This window comes from Anser brachyrhynchus (assembly GCF_964034855.1).
Source record: "Anser brachyrhynchus genome assembly, chromosome: 3".
NCBI classification, from domain to species: Eukaryota; Metazoa; Chordata; class Aves; order Anseriformes; family Anatidae; genus Anser; species Anser brachyrhynchus.
The window spans coordinates 34,568,049-34,583,725 of NC_137696.1; the positions used below are offsets into that span (position 1 = coordinate 34,568,049).

Sequence of the window (15,677 nt, forward strand, 5' to 3'; positions counted from 1 at the left end):
CAACATAAAATCACTCGTATTTAAAATAAGATCAAAATAGACACCAATCCTAGAGGAAACTACCTAAACTTGTAACAGGAAATACACCTATATTGAGAGAAAATAATTACTACGCTGCCTATACTGTAAAACAACAGTGAAGAATTCAGAAAAGTTAGTGGTCACTAGACTGGATTTTCCTACACCACCATAACTCAATCCTTTCATTGTATTTACTACAACTGGAAGAATCATGTAGAGCTCCTTACAACCACCCCATCAGTTTCCACGTACAGAGCAGACAATTCTTGAGGCTGTGTGTTGAAGGAGACAGCACCTTAATACATTCTCCTTAACCCTCACAGACGAAGAGTTCAGTTACAAGTAACCCAGAATACAGCACAAAGAAAAAGCCTGGCCTGTGACTTAGGTAGCCCAATGTCACTCTGAAGGAAAGGACTGTATGTGTGCTTTCAACACGATGTTCTTATGTGATGCTATGTAACTCATTAAACATAAACTTTTGGTATTCAGTTGCTAGTTGAATGGTTTTCGTTCTCTGGATGTTTCCTTTAAGAGAGTTGAGGGAACCAAGTGCACATAGCTACAACTCAGCTCACCAGGAGCTGCACTCCAAGTACATGAATATTACAAAAAGCTGCTTAGAATAAGAAAAGGACCAAAATAACTGCCTATTTTTATGTAATACCTCCACATTCAATTAGTGAAAAAGTATTAAAGAACCTTCCATCATAGGGTGGCTCCGGGACTCTTAGAGCACTGAGATTAGGCACACACTGCATTCACCTTTGCAAGCTCCAAAGGAACAGGTGAACCGCGAGGAAGCTATGGCAGCGGGCGCAATGTGAAGGTTCGAGCAGGTACAAGCACTTCTTTCCGCCCTGTGCTCTCAGTTCTCCAGCAATAAGAAGTGAAGAGGACTCATAGAAGCTTCCAGAACACCACCGCATCCAGTGCTCAGGTATGACAGTCACTTAAAGCTGGCACTAACACTTTGATATGCCTGGTGGTGGATTTACACAATTTGGGGTTCAGGACAGCCGCACACTGCGGGCAGTGACTCCTGCTGTGGGAGCGGGTCCAACAGCTGGGGAGGGCACCCTCTGTGACCCCCTGAGGTGTGATGCATGGCCACACCGAGAACCAGCACCGAGGTCAGGCTCATCACGGCTGTAACTGGCCAAACGTGTCTACTACCTCTCTCCTATGCTCATGGCTGCTCTTGGCTACCTTCTTCTGTCACGCCCCCTCTTCCATTGAGAACTAGTGGCATATCACCCTGTATCAGCTGAGGAGTGACTACCTCTGCAGATATTTTCGTTTAAAAATTTTGGTGACCTATTGACATCAAAGAACTATTCAGTATAAACCCTATATCTGAGTTTTGCTCTTGTTAAATAAAAAAATAATAATTAAAAAAAAGAATTAACTCTGCATTTATCAGCTTGCTTGGCTAGGCTATCATGCATAAATAAAAAAATGCATTTTTATAGTCAAAAGGTATTTAAGTAATCACAATGGCCAACTCAACAGTAAATATGATTTTACTTCACATAAATGTTCACACTAGTCTCTACAGTGAGACTGAAAAATGTAACGTGTTTAGTATTTTGAATCACCGTCTCCCAGTTTGTCCTGGCCTAGTAGAAACATTTCTAAACAGCTACTTTATTTAATACTGACATGATATTACCTGTGGCTTACCATCTTCTAATAAAATTGTGCTGGGGTAAGAATGTAGCATTTTCAACCAATAAAGCCACTTGCAAAATGATTGTCCTCAGAGTTTGAGAATGGCTGCCATTTTATTTTTGAAACTATAAATACCAAAAATCAAAATAGCCCTGCATTCTCTCCCCATCTTGTCTAAACAAAACAAATACCCCTTTCCTTGCATCTCCTGCTCTTGAGAACGTACTTCCTCTGAAGTTTCAACTCTATTTGCTGTTATTCCCTTGACAGAAAGCAAACATGTAGCACTTCAGGACATCAGTGACCACGTCCATTCCAGTTTAAGAACAATGCAGGCAAAACCTTCACACTCGGACCAGTTATCTCAGTTTTATAGACACACTAGCCAATGATTACTTTAATGAAATTATATTTCCAATTAAATAGTACTACAGAATTTAAAATTAATTCAATAAAGTTAAAGCCATGAAGTTAAAGATAAATTAGAAGAAAAAGGGTGTTTTATACATCTTTTTGCTTCTCACTATCCAAAACCCACTTCTCACTATCCCCTATTCTTCATATTCCCTCCTCAGGCAAATAGCATTAAATTTTGAAATATTTTACTTCACAGGATTTCAAAGGAAAAGTTAATGTGCTCCCAACAGACGAAAAGATAGAAATATTAATACTTAAATCTATCATTTTCTTTTAACACACACATGGAGTTCTTTTCTCATCTGTTCAGCCAAAATACATGTCTAACAAAGGGGTTAGAAACTCAGAAGTTTCTTAGATGCTTATAGCTGCTTTCCACTGGCCTATCCTATATGTAGTTTTTCCTCTCCTGATAACTTCACCTTTTCTTTTTTCTTTTTTTTTTAAACTGTGCTGTAAATTTAGTAGTACAGAAAGATGTCATACTGCTAGTACCACAGCATTTACATCTCTGTTTACCTAACGAAGGCAAAAATTAGGAAGCAACACACCAGTTACTGACCTTGAAATCCACAGACTTTACTTTTGAAGGGAAACCTACATCCTTCAGAAATTCCTGGGGTCAGAAAAAGCTAAGTCAGCTCTAAATATGTAGAATGAATGCACCTCCACTGCAGCCTGGAATAAGACCAATTTGGATATAATTTGTATGTTGGATATCAATCCTTTTGGTTTTTAAAAAATGAAAAAAAAATCCAAGTGTAATTCGATCACAAACTGCATTCGCAGGGAACAATGCTGAAGCAAGAGACCAGTCCTACGTGGAGAATCAGTTTTGGGAAAATAGAGAAACTGTCCTTGTTGAATATTAAGAAGACTGTAAGTAGAATGACATTATTCATGTATTCAGAATGCTAATCTATCTCCTTCAGTGGCCACACAGATTCTGCATAGAAACACTGATCCATCCCTTCTACAAACAAATTGTTACGTAAAGCAGCCCTTGGCAATTGTCTGTACAGGTAGAAAAGGAATCAGTTACTCACTATGATCTGTGACCAAGACCGTCAGCAGTATGAAAGGATTTAAATGAACCATTGGAGACCTGCTGACTTGTCACTGGATTTTACCCTAAAGGTTTTTGTTCTACAGGCTTTAAGTCAAATATAGTAATACACTACCCATAAAACCAATTATTAATTTTTTGACAGAAAGACAAATAGCTCCTGAAATAACAATTCAACTTTAGTAAACACAGAACTACTACTGGAAGAAGAAATAGGAGCAACTCTATTTTTGCTGTGGTGTTGCTGCTGTCAAGCCATTCACTGTCAAGTAGAGTAAGATGATTATACCTCAGAAGCTCCTCTGAAAATGATCTGTTGAATAAGGAGTTCGGCCCACATGGGAGGGCAGCTACCCTCAAATGGCATCTGGGAATACTGCGGGACTCCTGATCATCTGGCCATAAAACACAACCCTACTACAGTAAACAACGCATACCTTAAATTTCTTACCATTTTTCTTTTTTTAAGCAAAAAGTCAGAACTATTCCGGAAGCTTAGAGACATCTGATAGCGAGAAACTGTAATGCTGTTAAGCTTAATTTCTTACTTTTTATGTGAATCAACATACCAGCTGAAGAAGGGCACAGGAATCAGCATTAAAGTCTCAACAGCATTTCTTAAAAGAAAAACAATTTTAAAAAAGTTTTTGTATATAAAAAATCACCTTTCTTCTCTGTACTGCTATTCCACCACATGCATAGCTGCCAAGGAGCCTGGGTCAGCTGTCTAACTGTGTTGCTTATGGCCATTTGAGATGCCTTAGGGCATCTGGGACATCTATGGCAGATATAATGTGTTTTTTTAATGAGATCAGTGCCCTGTGGGTCAGCAGCTGGAAAGGCCAGGCAAGATACTCTCAGGCACCTCAGACAGCATTAGACACCTCTAGTTAGGCAGCTGAATCAAGTCCCACTTCTTCAATCAAGACATTGTAAGAAAAAAGACACAGGAAGGACTTGCGGGATGGTTATTTAGTTCTTAGGGGGGTGGTGGGTGGCAAAGGGTTGTGGTTATTTTTTATTTCTTTAACTTCAACTGACAAATACAGCTATAAGGAGGGGGAAAAAAAGTTCAAGCCAGTGTACAGAGAGAGACATAGTGCTCTGTCATAAAGGGCTGAAGGTGGGCAAATCTGCAAAAATGAAGTAAATGAGCTGGATCCCAGGCTGAACAAGAAAGCAGCTTGTTCTACAAACAATCTGAGCTACTCGCATTTAGGTAGCTGGGCAACTGCCTTCCCCAAAACATTAGTACTAGAAGTGAAGAGGACAAAAGAGAGCAACAGATAATACAAGAAGAGATAAGACACTGGTAGAAATTAGAGACAGACATCACGGGAGTTGTTGGTAGAAGCAACATCGGAATTGTAACAGACACGGGGTAGCTGAAAAAAGGGAAGTGAAAATGAAGGACAAAAACACCTTGAAGCAAACAGAATGCAGAATCATCAGTAACTGGAGCCCAAACAGGAGCAGAAAAGAGAAGAGAGCAAAGGAGAAAGGCACTACTACAACACAAATATGGGGGCCTAGCCTAAGCCTCCCTAATTCCACACTTGTAGGTATATAATGTAAGGTCATTTCTTTTGGTGAAGAAATATACTATTTAAGACTTTTACCTGCAAAAAAAAAAGTTCTGCCCATTACGTGCTCAAGAGAAGTCCAAAACGCAAGGAGAAGTGTCAATAAGAGTAATAGTGCTAGACATGAAAGTGAATATTTAAAAGCAGAAAGTATTTAAAGCTTTGTAGTCTAAGAGGAAATAAATATAAAAAAAAGACTAGATTATCTCTTGATGTTTCCCATTAGTAACATTCATTTGACATTCATTAGCAGGTTCCCAAAGAAAGAATATTCATTACCCTTACCACATAAATTAAGACTCAACAATTCTTTAGAAAACACATTGCCAGGGAGAATCTTTGGTACCTCGGATGACCCAACAAAAAGACACTTACCATGCAAATAATGATATCACCTAAGTATAATCTAAGTATTTTGTAAGTATAAAAAAGTTCCTTCCGGTAAGAGCCTCAACTAAACCACAACCTGAGCTAATGACCTAATGCTGCACAGAGGGCTGACATACACACTGCAGCAACCTGGTTATGCAAATCTTAACTCTTAAGATCACTTGCAAAATCATTTTTCCAAATGTTTGCTGGCACAATAAACAAGTGTTTAGCAAATAAAATTAGCAAAGCAGCTTTTAGAAGGGCAACAAGGTCAGGTACTCCTCTATATTTTTCATTTTCTGTTCTTCTTATTACTTCCTTAAAGCAGAAAGCCACAGGAAGACTAGATAAACTTACTGAGATACTGCCATCAAAGGAAGAAAACCAACTGAAATTCTACAAAGTGTACTATGGGGAATATTTTAGACCAGCTAGTAAGGCAGCAAGACAGTGATTTCTCATTCTAAGGATTGTTACTGAAATTTGTAAGAAGCTAAGAAAAAAAAATCAGGAGCAAAAAAGAAGAAACGAAAAGAAAAAGAAAAGCTAAGCTTCAAATGAGACAAAAGAAACATTCTTCAGGATGAAGGAAACCTAACAAAGTGGTAGCAGCAGAACCCTGAGCTGCAGTCTACTCACAAGAACAGAGAAAATCAGACAGAAGACGAAAATACTATAGTTCAAGAGGCCACAGAAAACAGTAGCATCACAAGGGCAACACATTGTTTAATCACCGTTAAATTCCAGATGACAGAACTCAAGGACAGAGAGAGAGGGAGACATCAGTGCCTGAAAAAGAAAATGTGAAGAACACAAGGGAGGGGGGAAGCAGGGGGAAAGGGTCAGGTTCACTTAGCAGCAAGAAGCAGCAAAATCTTGAGTGCAAAATTAAAACCAAAAGCAAGAGATTCCAGGGTTCATTGGAACAAAATTGCAGTGACCAAGCAACTAATTCTTAATGATGCATTTTAATTACAAATATTATTCAATAAAGACTATGAGAGCTTATAATCCAGCAGAAATTCTCAGGATAAGCAACGACATCTGCCTTGATTTTTCAGCAAGGAAGACTACTATGTCCAAGAAGTACGGAACACTTCACCTCAAAATATGCAAATACTTCTCCAGAAATAATACCAAACTTTACTCAGCAGATATTCAGTTTGCAATAAAGGACATACTGGAATACACCACTTACTCTAAGTTTTGTCCCTGGAACACAGATTCAACCTTACTACACCTTACACTGATTATAGAGTATCATGGACACTTAGTCGTCTTAGAATTTAAACTCTTACTAAGAACTTTAAAAATAATCAGATATAAAGAAAAGCAATGAGTTGAATGCAGCAGCACTGAGTCCTGGATGGCTTCATTAAAATACTAACATTGCTGTCTGAAATCTACCAAGAAGCAGCTCAATTTTTCAACCATCCTGGCCATAAAAACACAAAATTTACACTCAGTTTTCTTCAGTAAGGTATCTCTGAAAACATAATTTGAAATCTTTTGAAGTATGATGGGAGACTAATTTAATAACCTAATTTATCTCCAACACTGACATAACATTTTCTCAAGCATAAAACTGTGGATAACCCAAAGCTCTTATTCCTCACTGGAGTTAAGTAACTGGTAATAACATTCCAGAAACTCAGAATAAATGCAAAAGTGAAGTGAACATGATATCTGAAAAAAATGACTATTTAGTTAACTGGTGCTCTATCATAGAGTCAGGAGTTCAGCTCAATTACCCTCATGGGTCCCTTCCAACTCAGGATATTTTAGGATTCAATGGATCTCAAGAAATTACATTAATTGCCAGCAAGGCACCCTAAGCCACTGGATATTTGATGTTACTAAAGCTCAAAAACACAATTATTTTATACTACAGGTAGTCAGCCACTGCATTGCCCGCATGTACACTTTCTCCTTTTTCAAAAAAAACTGAACTGCCTGGTCCTTTGGAAAACAGGCCTGTGACTATGCAATTATACTTCCCTAAAGTAGCGTACCAACAGTTTTCAGCATGCTGGGATTAATACTTGGGTACTTGTACAGTGGCAGCGGTTATGATTGATGATATGCAAAGATCTGATCTGTTGCAAAGAGGATGCAAGAGAAACCACAAAGGAACTACACATTTCAGCCTGCATTTGGTACCACATAATGAAGGCCATACACTGAAGCTTCTGAACATTTTCAGCCAATCTTTTTATTCTAGCAGATTTCGCAACTTTCCTTTGCAGAAATATTCTGCCCTTAAAAGATAAGGTATCTAGCAACAGCCTACAACAAAGTATCTACAAATCTTTGGTTACACACCATGGCAGTCTTCCCCTACCATCACTAGAGATCTGAACACATAATTCTTAAAGCTTTCTTGAACCTGCTGGCATCACTTTACTCCACATGCTACGAGACTGAACGACACACAGCATTTTCAAACATGTAAGGCTGAAATGAGGAGAATCATTCTCCATTGAATTCATTGCTACTATTAGGTACCTGTGAAAGACAGACACTTGTTTAGGCCTCTTTCTACATTCAGTTGGCCATAATGTTGAAATATGTAGCATGATAAAATTGTGCCTTTTATTTTTTTGGGAAGGTGAAGACCACTAGCATGACAGTTGTTTTATTTAATTGCTTATGAGATGTTCAAAATACAAGAACTGTGAGAAAAGAGGATTTCTAAATACTGAAGTTTAATGTATAGTCCATAATCATATTTCCAAATACTGTAACTGCAATATAGTCATTAGGTGTATTGGTATTGTCTGTATGCCCATGTCCTTGCCTGTGTGCATTTTAATCTACTAATTCTCTCTTAGGAATTAAGAACAATTCTAGCCACTACTTAAAAGCAAGTAGAGACTTGAAGCTCTCAGAATATAATAACAGGTCCCTGTAAAATGATAAATTAGAGGGTTACTACAGTCTCATAGAAAATGCGGTAGCATTCTCTATAGCAACATCATGCAATAAAGCTTCTTCACTGCATCTTGATTGTAGCCATGAAACAAGTCTCAAGTAGAATCAACTACACATTGTAGTACACACCAAGATTGAACAGATTCAGTCTGCCATTCAAATTATTTGTAAGTTTAAAATAGGGACAAAAATTCCACTTGCTACAGTAGTAGCTTCAAATAATATGGCCTTTACTTACTGAAATAGGGTCATCCCCCATGTTTCATACCCCACCCCCCTTTTTTTTTGTAATAATTGCTAGCTAGGGCTTAATATACCATTTTTCTCTTTTGGAAAAGAATTAGATCTCTTGAGCCATAACTTTGTACTTTTAGAATAGAAAAAATATTCATAGTAGACTGATAAAGGAAGCTAGCTCATCTATCTCACAAACATATGCACAAATTTCCAGACCAACTTCTGAGAAGAACAACTTTACTTATAGGTGCCAATTGGAAGCTTTTAACGTACTTGTAACGATAAGAAGTTTAACTGCATCGATTTCCATTCATAAAGCAGAAGGGTTTCTAGTGCACTATGTAATGAGAAGAAAAACTACTACAGAAGGAATACAACACTCTTAATATTTAAAATGTCTTAGAGAGACATAGCATGTGTATGATGCAGTCTAAATGGATTTTATCTAAGCAGTAAGAGTTTTAAATGTTTAATATTTCTGTTTACATTAAGTACTTACTCCTCCAGATAGCAGCTTTTCACAGAATTGCAGGATACTTGAGGGTGGCAGATGTGATAAATTAGACACCTCTGGAGGCTGTATAGTTCAATCCCCTCTGCTCAGACATAGATCTACTACAGCAGGTTGGTAAGGGTCACGTCCAGTTGAGTTGCAAGTACCTCCAAGGACGGAGACATACAACCTACATGAGCTCTCAGCTCCGCTTCTGCTGTTGGGCCACACTGACAAGTAAGTTTTTCCCTAATATTCGGATGGGACCTTCTGTATTTCAGTTTGTGATCATTTCCCCTGGTCCTTTCAGTGGCCACCACTGAAAAGAGTCTGGTTCTGCCTTCCTTATTTCCTCCTCCCCACCCCACCCCCCCAATCAGGTATTTATACCCATTGCTAGTATCTGCCCTAGGCCTTCTCTTCTGGAGACAAAGCAGCTCCAGCTTTTTTGGACTCTCCTGGTACAACAGATGCAGCAGCCCCTCTATCATCTTCACGGTCTTTTGCTGGACTCACTCCAATATGCCCATGTCTTTCTGATACTGAAGAGACCAAAACTGGACACAGTACTCCAGATGTGGTTTCACCAGTGCTGTCCTAAATCTAAAGATACCAAGCTTCACATTTTACTTTATCTGAAATTCTTCATCCTCTCTCATATTTCAGTTAGACACAAACAGCACAACTTTACCATTTTCCATATGCAGATTATCAACAACTCGGGCGTTTAGAATATAATTTTCTATCTTCTAAAACAACAAAAACCCCAAAACACATAAAGCAAATATTATTCTAATCGTTTGAACCAAAACACAGACTAATTGAAGATTGAGCAAATAATCCAGCACAAGCAGGACCTCCAAGAGGAAGCCAGATTTAAACACAACACTAAATCAAAAAAGTGAGTGACATCTCTCTAATCTGGTAAAACATAGCTGTTACTATTTAGAGATACCTAATAAAACACCAGACTGTCTTTTGCTGTATCTTACTAGAGAATTCTTCTTATAAGAGAAAGAAAGAAACAACACCAAACATATACAAGTGAGACTAAAAATGGTCATCATATTGTCTTAGTCATAACATTTATTAGAAAAATTGGGGAGGAGCTTGTGACTTCTGACTTTTGGGATTCATGTTTTCAACTTTGTCACTATATTAAGGAAGGCTGTAAACTTATCTTAAAAAGGTATTCTTACAGTTGATTTTTTTTAAAGCTTCATCTCTAAGAAAACAAAATGTATTTCAAAACTCATAAAATTATTTACAGACACAGTAAAACTCGACAGAGAAGACGTTGCTGAAAGAACGTCCAAGATGCAATTACGGTAGTTTTAAACTTACATTTGAGTGTTTCTCCAGCATAAGGGATATGCAGCTTAAACCGATCACAGCTAGGTCCAGGAGTCAAGGATGTACAGCTAAAATGAAGATAAGAAAAGAATGTTTTAAGTTGTTTTTAAGTTGTTACAGATGGCAGCAGATGCTAACGTTACTCTGCAGCAAACAAACGACTGACAAAGTAACGATTTTGTGAAGACTAAAAATACTCATCCTTACAATTTGGGGAAAAAGAAAAGGTAGGAAGGATGCAGACGGCCCATTCACTCCTGAACAGCAGTTCTCGCAACATCATGAGAAAATTTAGGATCTGTGCCAACAGTTCTCTTTCCCATTTTAACACAAAACATACACATAAAAATGCCCTGTTTTGAGGATGTTATTAGAATATCCACTAAGCAAAGCCATCAAAGTTCTCTATGATGTATACCATTTTGCAAATGACAATTCTTTACATATACCATAATAACATGGTTGCACGCTCTCTGTCCTGCCATCCTGACACCTGAGATTAATCTTACTTTTAATACATCAACAATTCAGTCATTTTCACCTATTTTAACCTTTAGTTTCTCCCTTCTGCAAAGTCTCACAGGAAGCCTCCAGGTAAGCAAGTTGCAGAATCTGCTTGGCTCCGACAACCAGGCACAGAGGTTTGTGATCTGTGACCAGCTGACAACTCCTGCGTACCTGAATACTGCAATGACAGTTGGGTCCCACGGTGATGTGCGAGCATTTTACCAGCAGAAGAGTGACTGAAACTGTTTAGGGTCTAGGCTAGAGATGACTATTTCATACCTTATAAGTCATATACCAAAACCAAAAATCTCAGCTATACTGAGAAAAATGACGACATGAATTGTTTCACTGGCAGGAATGGCAATGGTCCCTGGAGCTCTCACCACTGGAGGCCACTGGGCACAGGACAGGTTCCCGTAGCATAACTGCTGGAAGCCCTTAGCAGTCCATTCCTTTCCATACCCAGGCATCCTGATTATCCAGCAATCTTCTTGCCAGTCTAATAACATTGAGAATTGTTTGTAGCCCCAGCACAAGAGCTACACTTGTTGCAAGCCACATAAAGCTCACAATGAAAGAGAGGCTGACTAGACAAAATAAACAGTGAAAAGAAGTTAGACAAAGGTAAAATAACTTCCCAAAGCTCAAGTATCAGATCACTGGCAGAGCTGTAATACAAACCACTGACAACATCATGAAACAAACGATGTGTTTACTGGGCCACACACACAGCCAAAGCAAAAAGAAACGAGTATGCCAGAAAGCACAGAAAAAAATCAGATCCTACACTGCAGACACAACACAGTAACTCCTGCAGCTGTACCTGCCTTACTGCAGAAGCAGCAGGAGGACAAACAAGGTATTGCTTGTTTGCACTCGACGTGCCATTTCCATCAGACACTGCCAGTACAGTCTCTTCTCTCTTCCAGCTTCCTAGGGAAACTATGTGCAGTGCCTTCAGATTGTTTGCATTCAGTAAGCTACACTGACAATTTAATCAAATTTGCGCCCTCACATAGCTTCATCAAAGAGGAAGCCATAGAACTACAGATAATTAATTTCACTTACGTTTCCACAAAACTAGACAGAAAATCAGCAATTCACTTGTGTGCACCTAGAATCTAACACAGGTACAATTCACAGCCTGAATTGGTTCAGCAAGAATACACTGTGCTATTTCAGTATCAAAGACATGAGATAACTGTCCTTGCAAAGGGAAGCAACAGATGTCCTATCTTCACCCTAGGAAGGTTTTTGCAATGTCTTGTGAGAGCACTGTGCAAAACAATCTACAGAAACATGATTCAGATACAACTACTATCAGATGTGTACAGAGCTTGCTGAAAGGCAAGTTTCATGAGAGATTAGTTCTCATCTTGCTTCATGCAAAGCGCACTGAGAGGGGGGTGTCTTCTGGCAGAACACTATTCAGAACGTCATTGAAAAGCTCTGACAATGGAAAAGAGATGTTTTTTAAACCTGCAAATGATGCCAATGTGAAAGGGAACGCAGCACGCTGGATGCAGCACCAGAACTGAAAAATATTTTGATTTAATGTGCTACACTAATACTTTTTGAATTACATCTAAATATGGCTTAGCCAGAACAAAAAGTATCATTGCCCTCACTGGGAGTAAAATTAGCTTCTGTTTAAGAACATGCAAGATTGGAGACCCAACACAATAGAAGTAAGGGAACAACATTTTTTCAAAGATGCATTTTATTAGTAGGTGAGAGCAGCAATAAAGGAATGCCCACTGTTCGAGTGTTTTAATGGCTGTGGATGAATTTAACAGCATAAATATGAGAGTTATTATCTACTTTCAAGTCATTCCTAAGACTCACATCACATAAGGCCAATTCTAGGAAGCATACAAAAAAAAACTCATTTACAAGTTCCAAACTGTATCTGCAACATCAGTTAATATTTAGTGGCAGCTTGTTTCAAAGTATCACAGGTCACAGTTATTTTTTCCACAGTAACATTATTACTAGCTTTTCAACAGAAAAAAAAAATCTGATCCTACAATACCCTACGATCTTTCCACACAATGGGCCATTTGGAAATACTTAAGGAAAGTACAATATTCTTTAACATTAAAATAAAATAAAGCTTGATTTAATGGTAAATGTCCCTAAAAGGAATACTAAGTATTTTTCCTAGATTATTATAATCCACTAGAGATGTTTTAAATTTTACAGGTCTAGAAGTGATGAAAAATGACAGTATTCAGGTGTTGTTTTTTGTTTTGTTTTGTTTTTTTATTTGCTGTTAGTGGTGATGTGTTTTTTTGTTGTTGGTGGTAGGTTTTTTTGACAAATTACACTCTCGGATTAGGCTGCGAAAGAGACTTCAAAAACTGCAATAGTCTGAGCAACCAAGCATAAAATCTTACATGCGTCCATTTGGAAAGAGGCAGCTACTTTTTAGTATAAACAGTAAAAGAACAAAACTCTTCAGGCAAATCACAATTTTGGTACAACTAGCAGCCTGTCTGTGGCCATATTTTTACCGAAAGTCAGAAATAACGCCATGGATATGGGCATCTCCTCTTGCCTTATTTTCCTTAATGCACGGAACCTCACATAATTACCTGACCCAGAAGCTCGGCCTCTATCCTCTCCAAAACGTAATATTTCACTTTTGATGATCCTTTTACTTAGCATGGCCCCCACAAAAGTGACACTGAAGAAGAATGATACAATAAGGTCTTTTAAAGATTTTTTTGTTGTCCCATCTTCACAGGAAATTGATAGAACAACAATATCTGGTGTTGAAAATGAATTTCAGAAGCTGACTTCATCTCATGATGAATAGACATGCTACCTATTCATGGAAAACATTACATTGATTTGCATACCTTCATCGAAGTACTTAATGTTTTACATAGGAAAGCCTTGAAGCAGAACAGTAATTAATGTTCTGATGCTCAGAGCAGTGATATGAATGTCTTCTTCCCAGAGTATTTCAAAAGCATCTAGAAAGGCAGTTCTAGTTGAGCTTAACAACAAGGTTCTCTTACACCAACATATCACTAATTGACTATTTATAATTTCTGTTTTGTTAAATATAAAAAAAGGTTATTCCCTGTCTTTCTGGGCTACTTTAATGTTTTACAAGACTGAAGCCACAATAAAGAAGACTCTGGTATCCCCAGATTTCAGTAAGACTCTCCTATCAACTAGTCATCTACAATAGTCATCTAGTCTAGTCATCTACCTGAAAGCGTTCTCAAGTTGAGCAGTTTTATAGTACCTGGGCCCTAGTAAAACCTTATCCAAAAATAAGTTCTACACCACATCACAACTAAACAAAAGCTCAACTACTTACCACCTTAATCCTTAAAGTCTGGAGATGACTGGTTATTCTATCAAAAAAAAAATATATAAAAAAACCACTTCTTTATATCCTTAAATATTATATTCCAGTCTGAAGCTCACTTTTAAAATCAATCCTAAAACTCTGCTGCTTAGAATCATGTAATCCACAGCAAGTGTTCAGAATCATCAACAGAAGTACAACAGCTCTATCAAAGAAACATACAAATCTTTTTTTTTAAACTGGTGATAAAAGTGTATGAGTCAATATTCATGCCAGATTTATTTGATGACTATCAAACTTCTTGATTAGAAAGGTATGTGATGTGTTTAGTGATTCAAGTCTTTGTTTTCCAATCATACAGAAGCTTTTATGCCACTACCACCTGCAGATAAATCATCAATAAATTTCACTGTGCAACAGCAAAGAAAATTAGACTAAGAATCTGAGCCACTATGATTTCAGGAACTTGATATTGAGGCTGCCTAACCTGAATAGCCAGAGATGCAAAATCTCCTTTAATCTCACGATGCTTAGGTTGTTACAGCTGCTGTCCCTGAGGAACAGTATTTGTTTAGATAAAGGACAACATTCATTGTTCACTGGGCTATTGATTTAAAAGCCATGTTTCAGTGGCAAACACTGCTAAAACACACACAAATAATGAGCAACATGACAAAGGAAGTTGTGACCACTGGCTGTACTCCTAACCATTCCCAGCTCCAACATACCTAATACAAGTTTCAAATAGCTCCTGTATATGCCATAGAAAGACAAAAGACACTGTTAGGGGAAAAGGAGGTCAAGTCCCTTCCATGATGCAAGAGGCCGAAGAAAATGAGCTTTGTGTCAGCAACAAGGAGACACAACTCAGCCAGGGGTTCAGAGGCTGAAGGTTTTTGTCAGTAAGAGTCAAACAGCTCAGAGGCAAAGACAGGCAAACCCCACTCCTTGTTACTAACAAGACCCTTTCTGGCTGCGGTTATCAAGAAGCAACCACCTTCAGTAGCCAGCCAGTAGCCTGAGAAGAAACCACAGCACCCTGGCACACAAGCTAGCTGCCACGGATAGAAATTTTCTGAGCAATGAAGTGCGAGTGTCCCTGATAACAGGTGAACTGCCATGGTTTATAATAGCAGCAAAGGAACTCTGGAGCTCGACCATGTGTGTCCCCCTAGCAAAGGCAGAAAGAAGAAAGTGTTGGTTGTTTTCGTATTTCTTTTTTTTTCCACAGGCAGCAAAGTCAGAAGTCCACCAAAAGCTCATATTCCAGCATTTGCCAAGAAAAAAAAAAATCAATGTTAAGATTCTGTGGAACGGCCTTCGTAGAAGCCTTTAGATTCTTTCTTCCCATCTCTGTAGATGGGGATCTGCTCCAGTGTTCCTTCCTTGAAGACATAATACTTCATCCCATTTAATTAAGAACTAATTGCAACAGATGGGTAAGTCATCAACAGAACCATTAAGAATAATTACAAGTGGGAAGAAGAGTGAAAGGAAGGCCAGCAGCAGGTGACAGTTTTAGTTTTATTTTTTTAAAGGGATCGGAAAACAGAAAATTGGTGGAAATCACAACTTAGAAAGCTGACTTGAATGGTAAAAATCTCTATCGTAGTCCAACTCCCTATCACACACAAGGCACAAACCTTTACAGAGTCCTGCAGATACACAAGAGTAGCACCGAGCAGCTGCTGCTGAAAAAGAACA

At 38.2% G+C, this 15,677-nt stretch overlaps 1 protein-coding gene across 4 annotated transcripts in view; it reads right to left on the reverse strand.

The window, feature by feature from the left end:
* The window catches only part of BABAM2 (BRISC and BRCA1 A complex member 2), a 168,553-nt gene that overhangs the window by 138,696 nt on the left and 14,180 nt on the right, over positions 1-15,677 (reverse strand). For all 4 annotated transcript variants that reach the window (XM_080586411.1, XM_080586412.1, XM_080586413.1 and 1 more), the window contains exon 3: positions 10,136-10,212. In XM_080586411.1, coding sequence (XP_080442537.1) covers positions 10,136-10,212 — 77 coding nt within the window. The remainder of the gene's footprint in view (positions 1-10,135; positions 10,213-15,677) is intronic.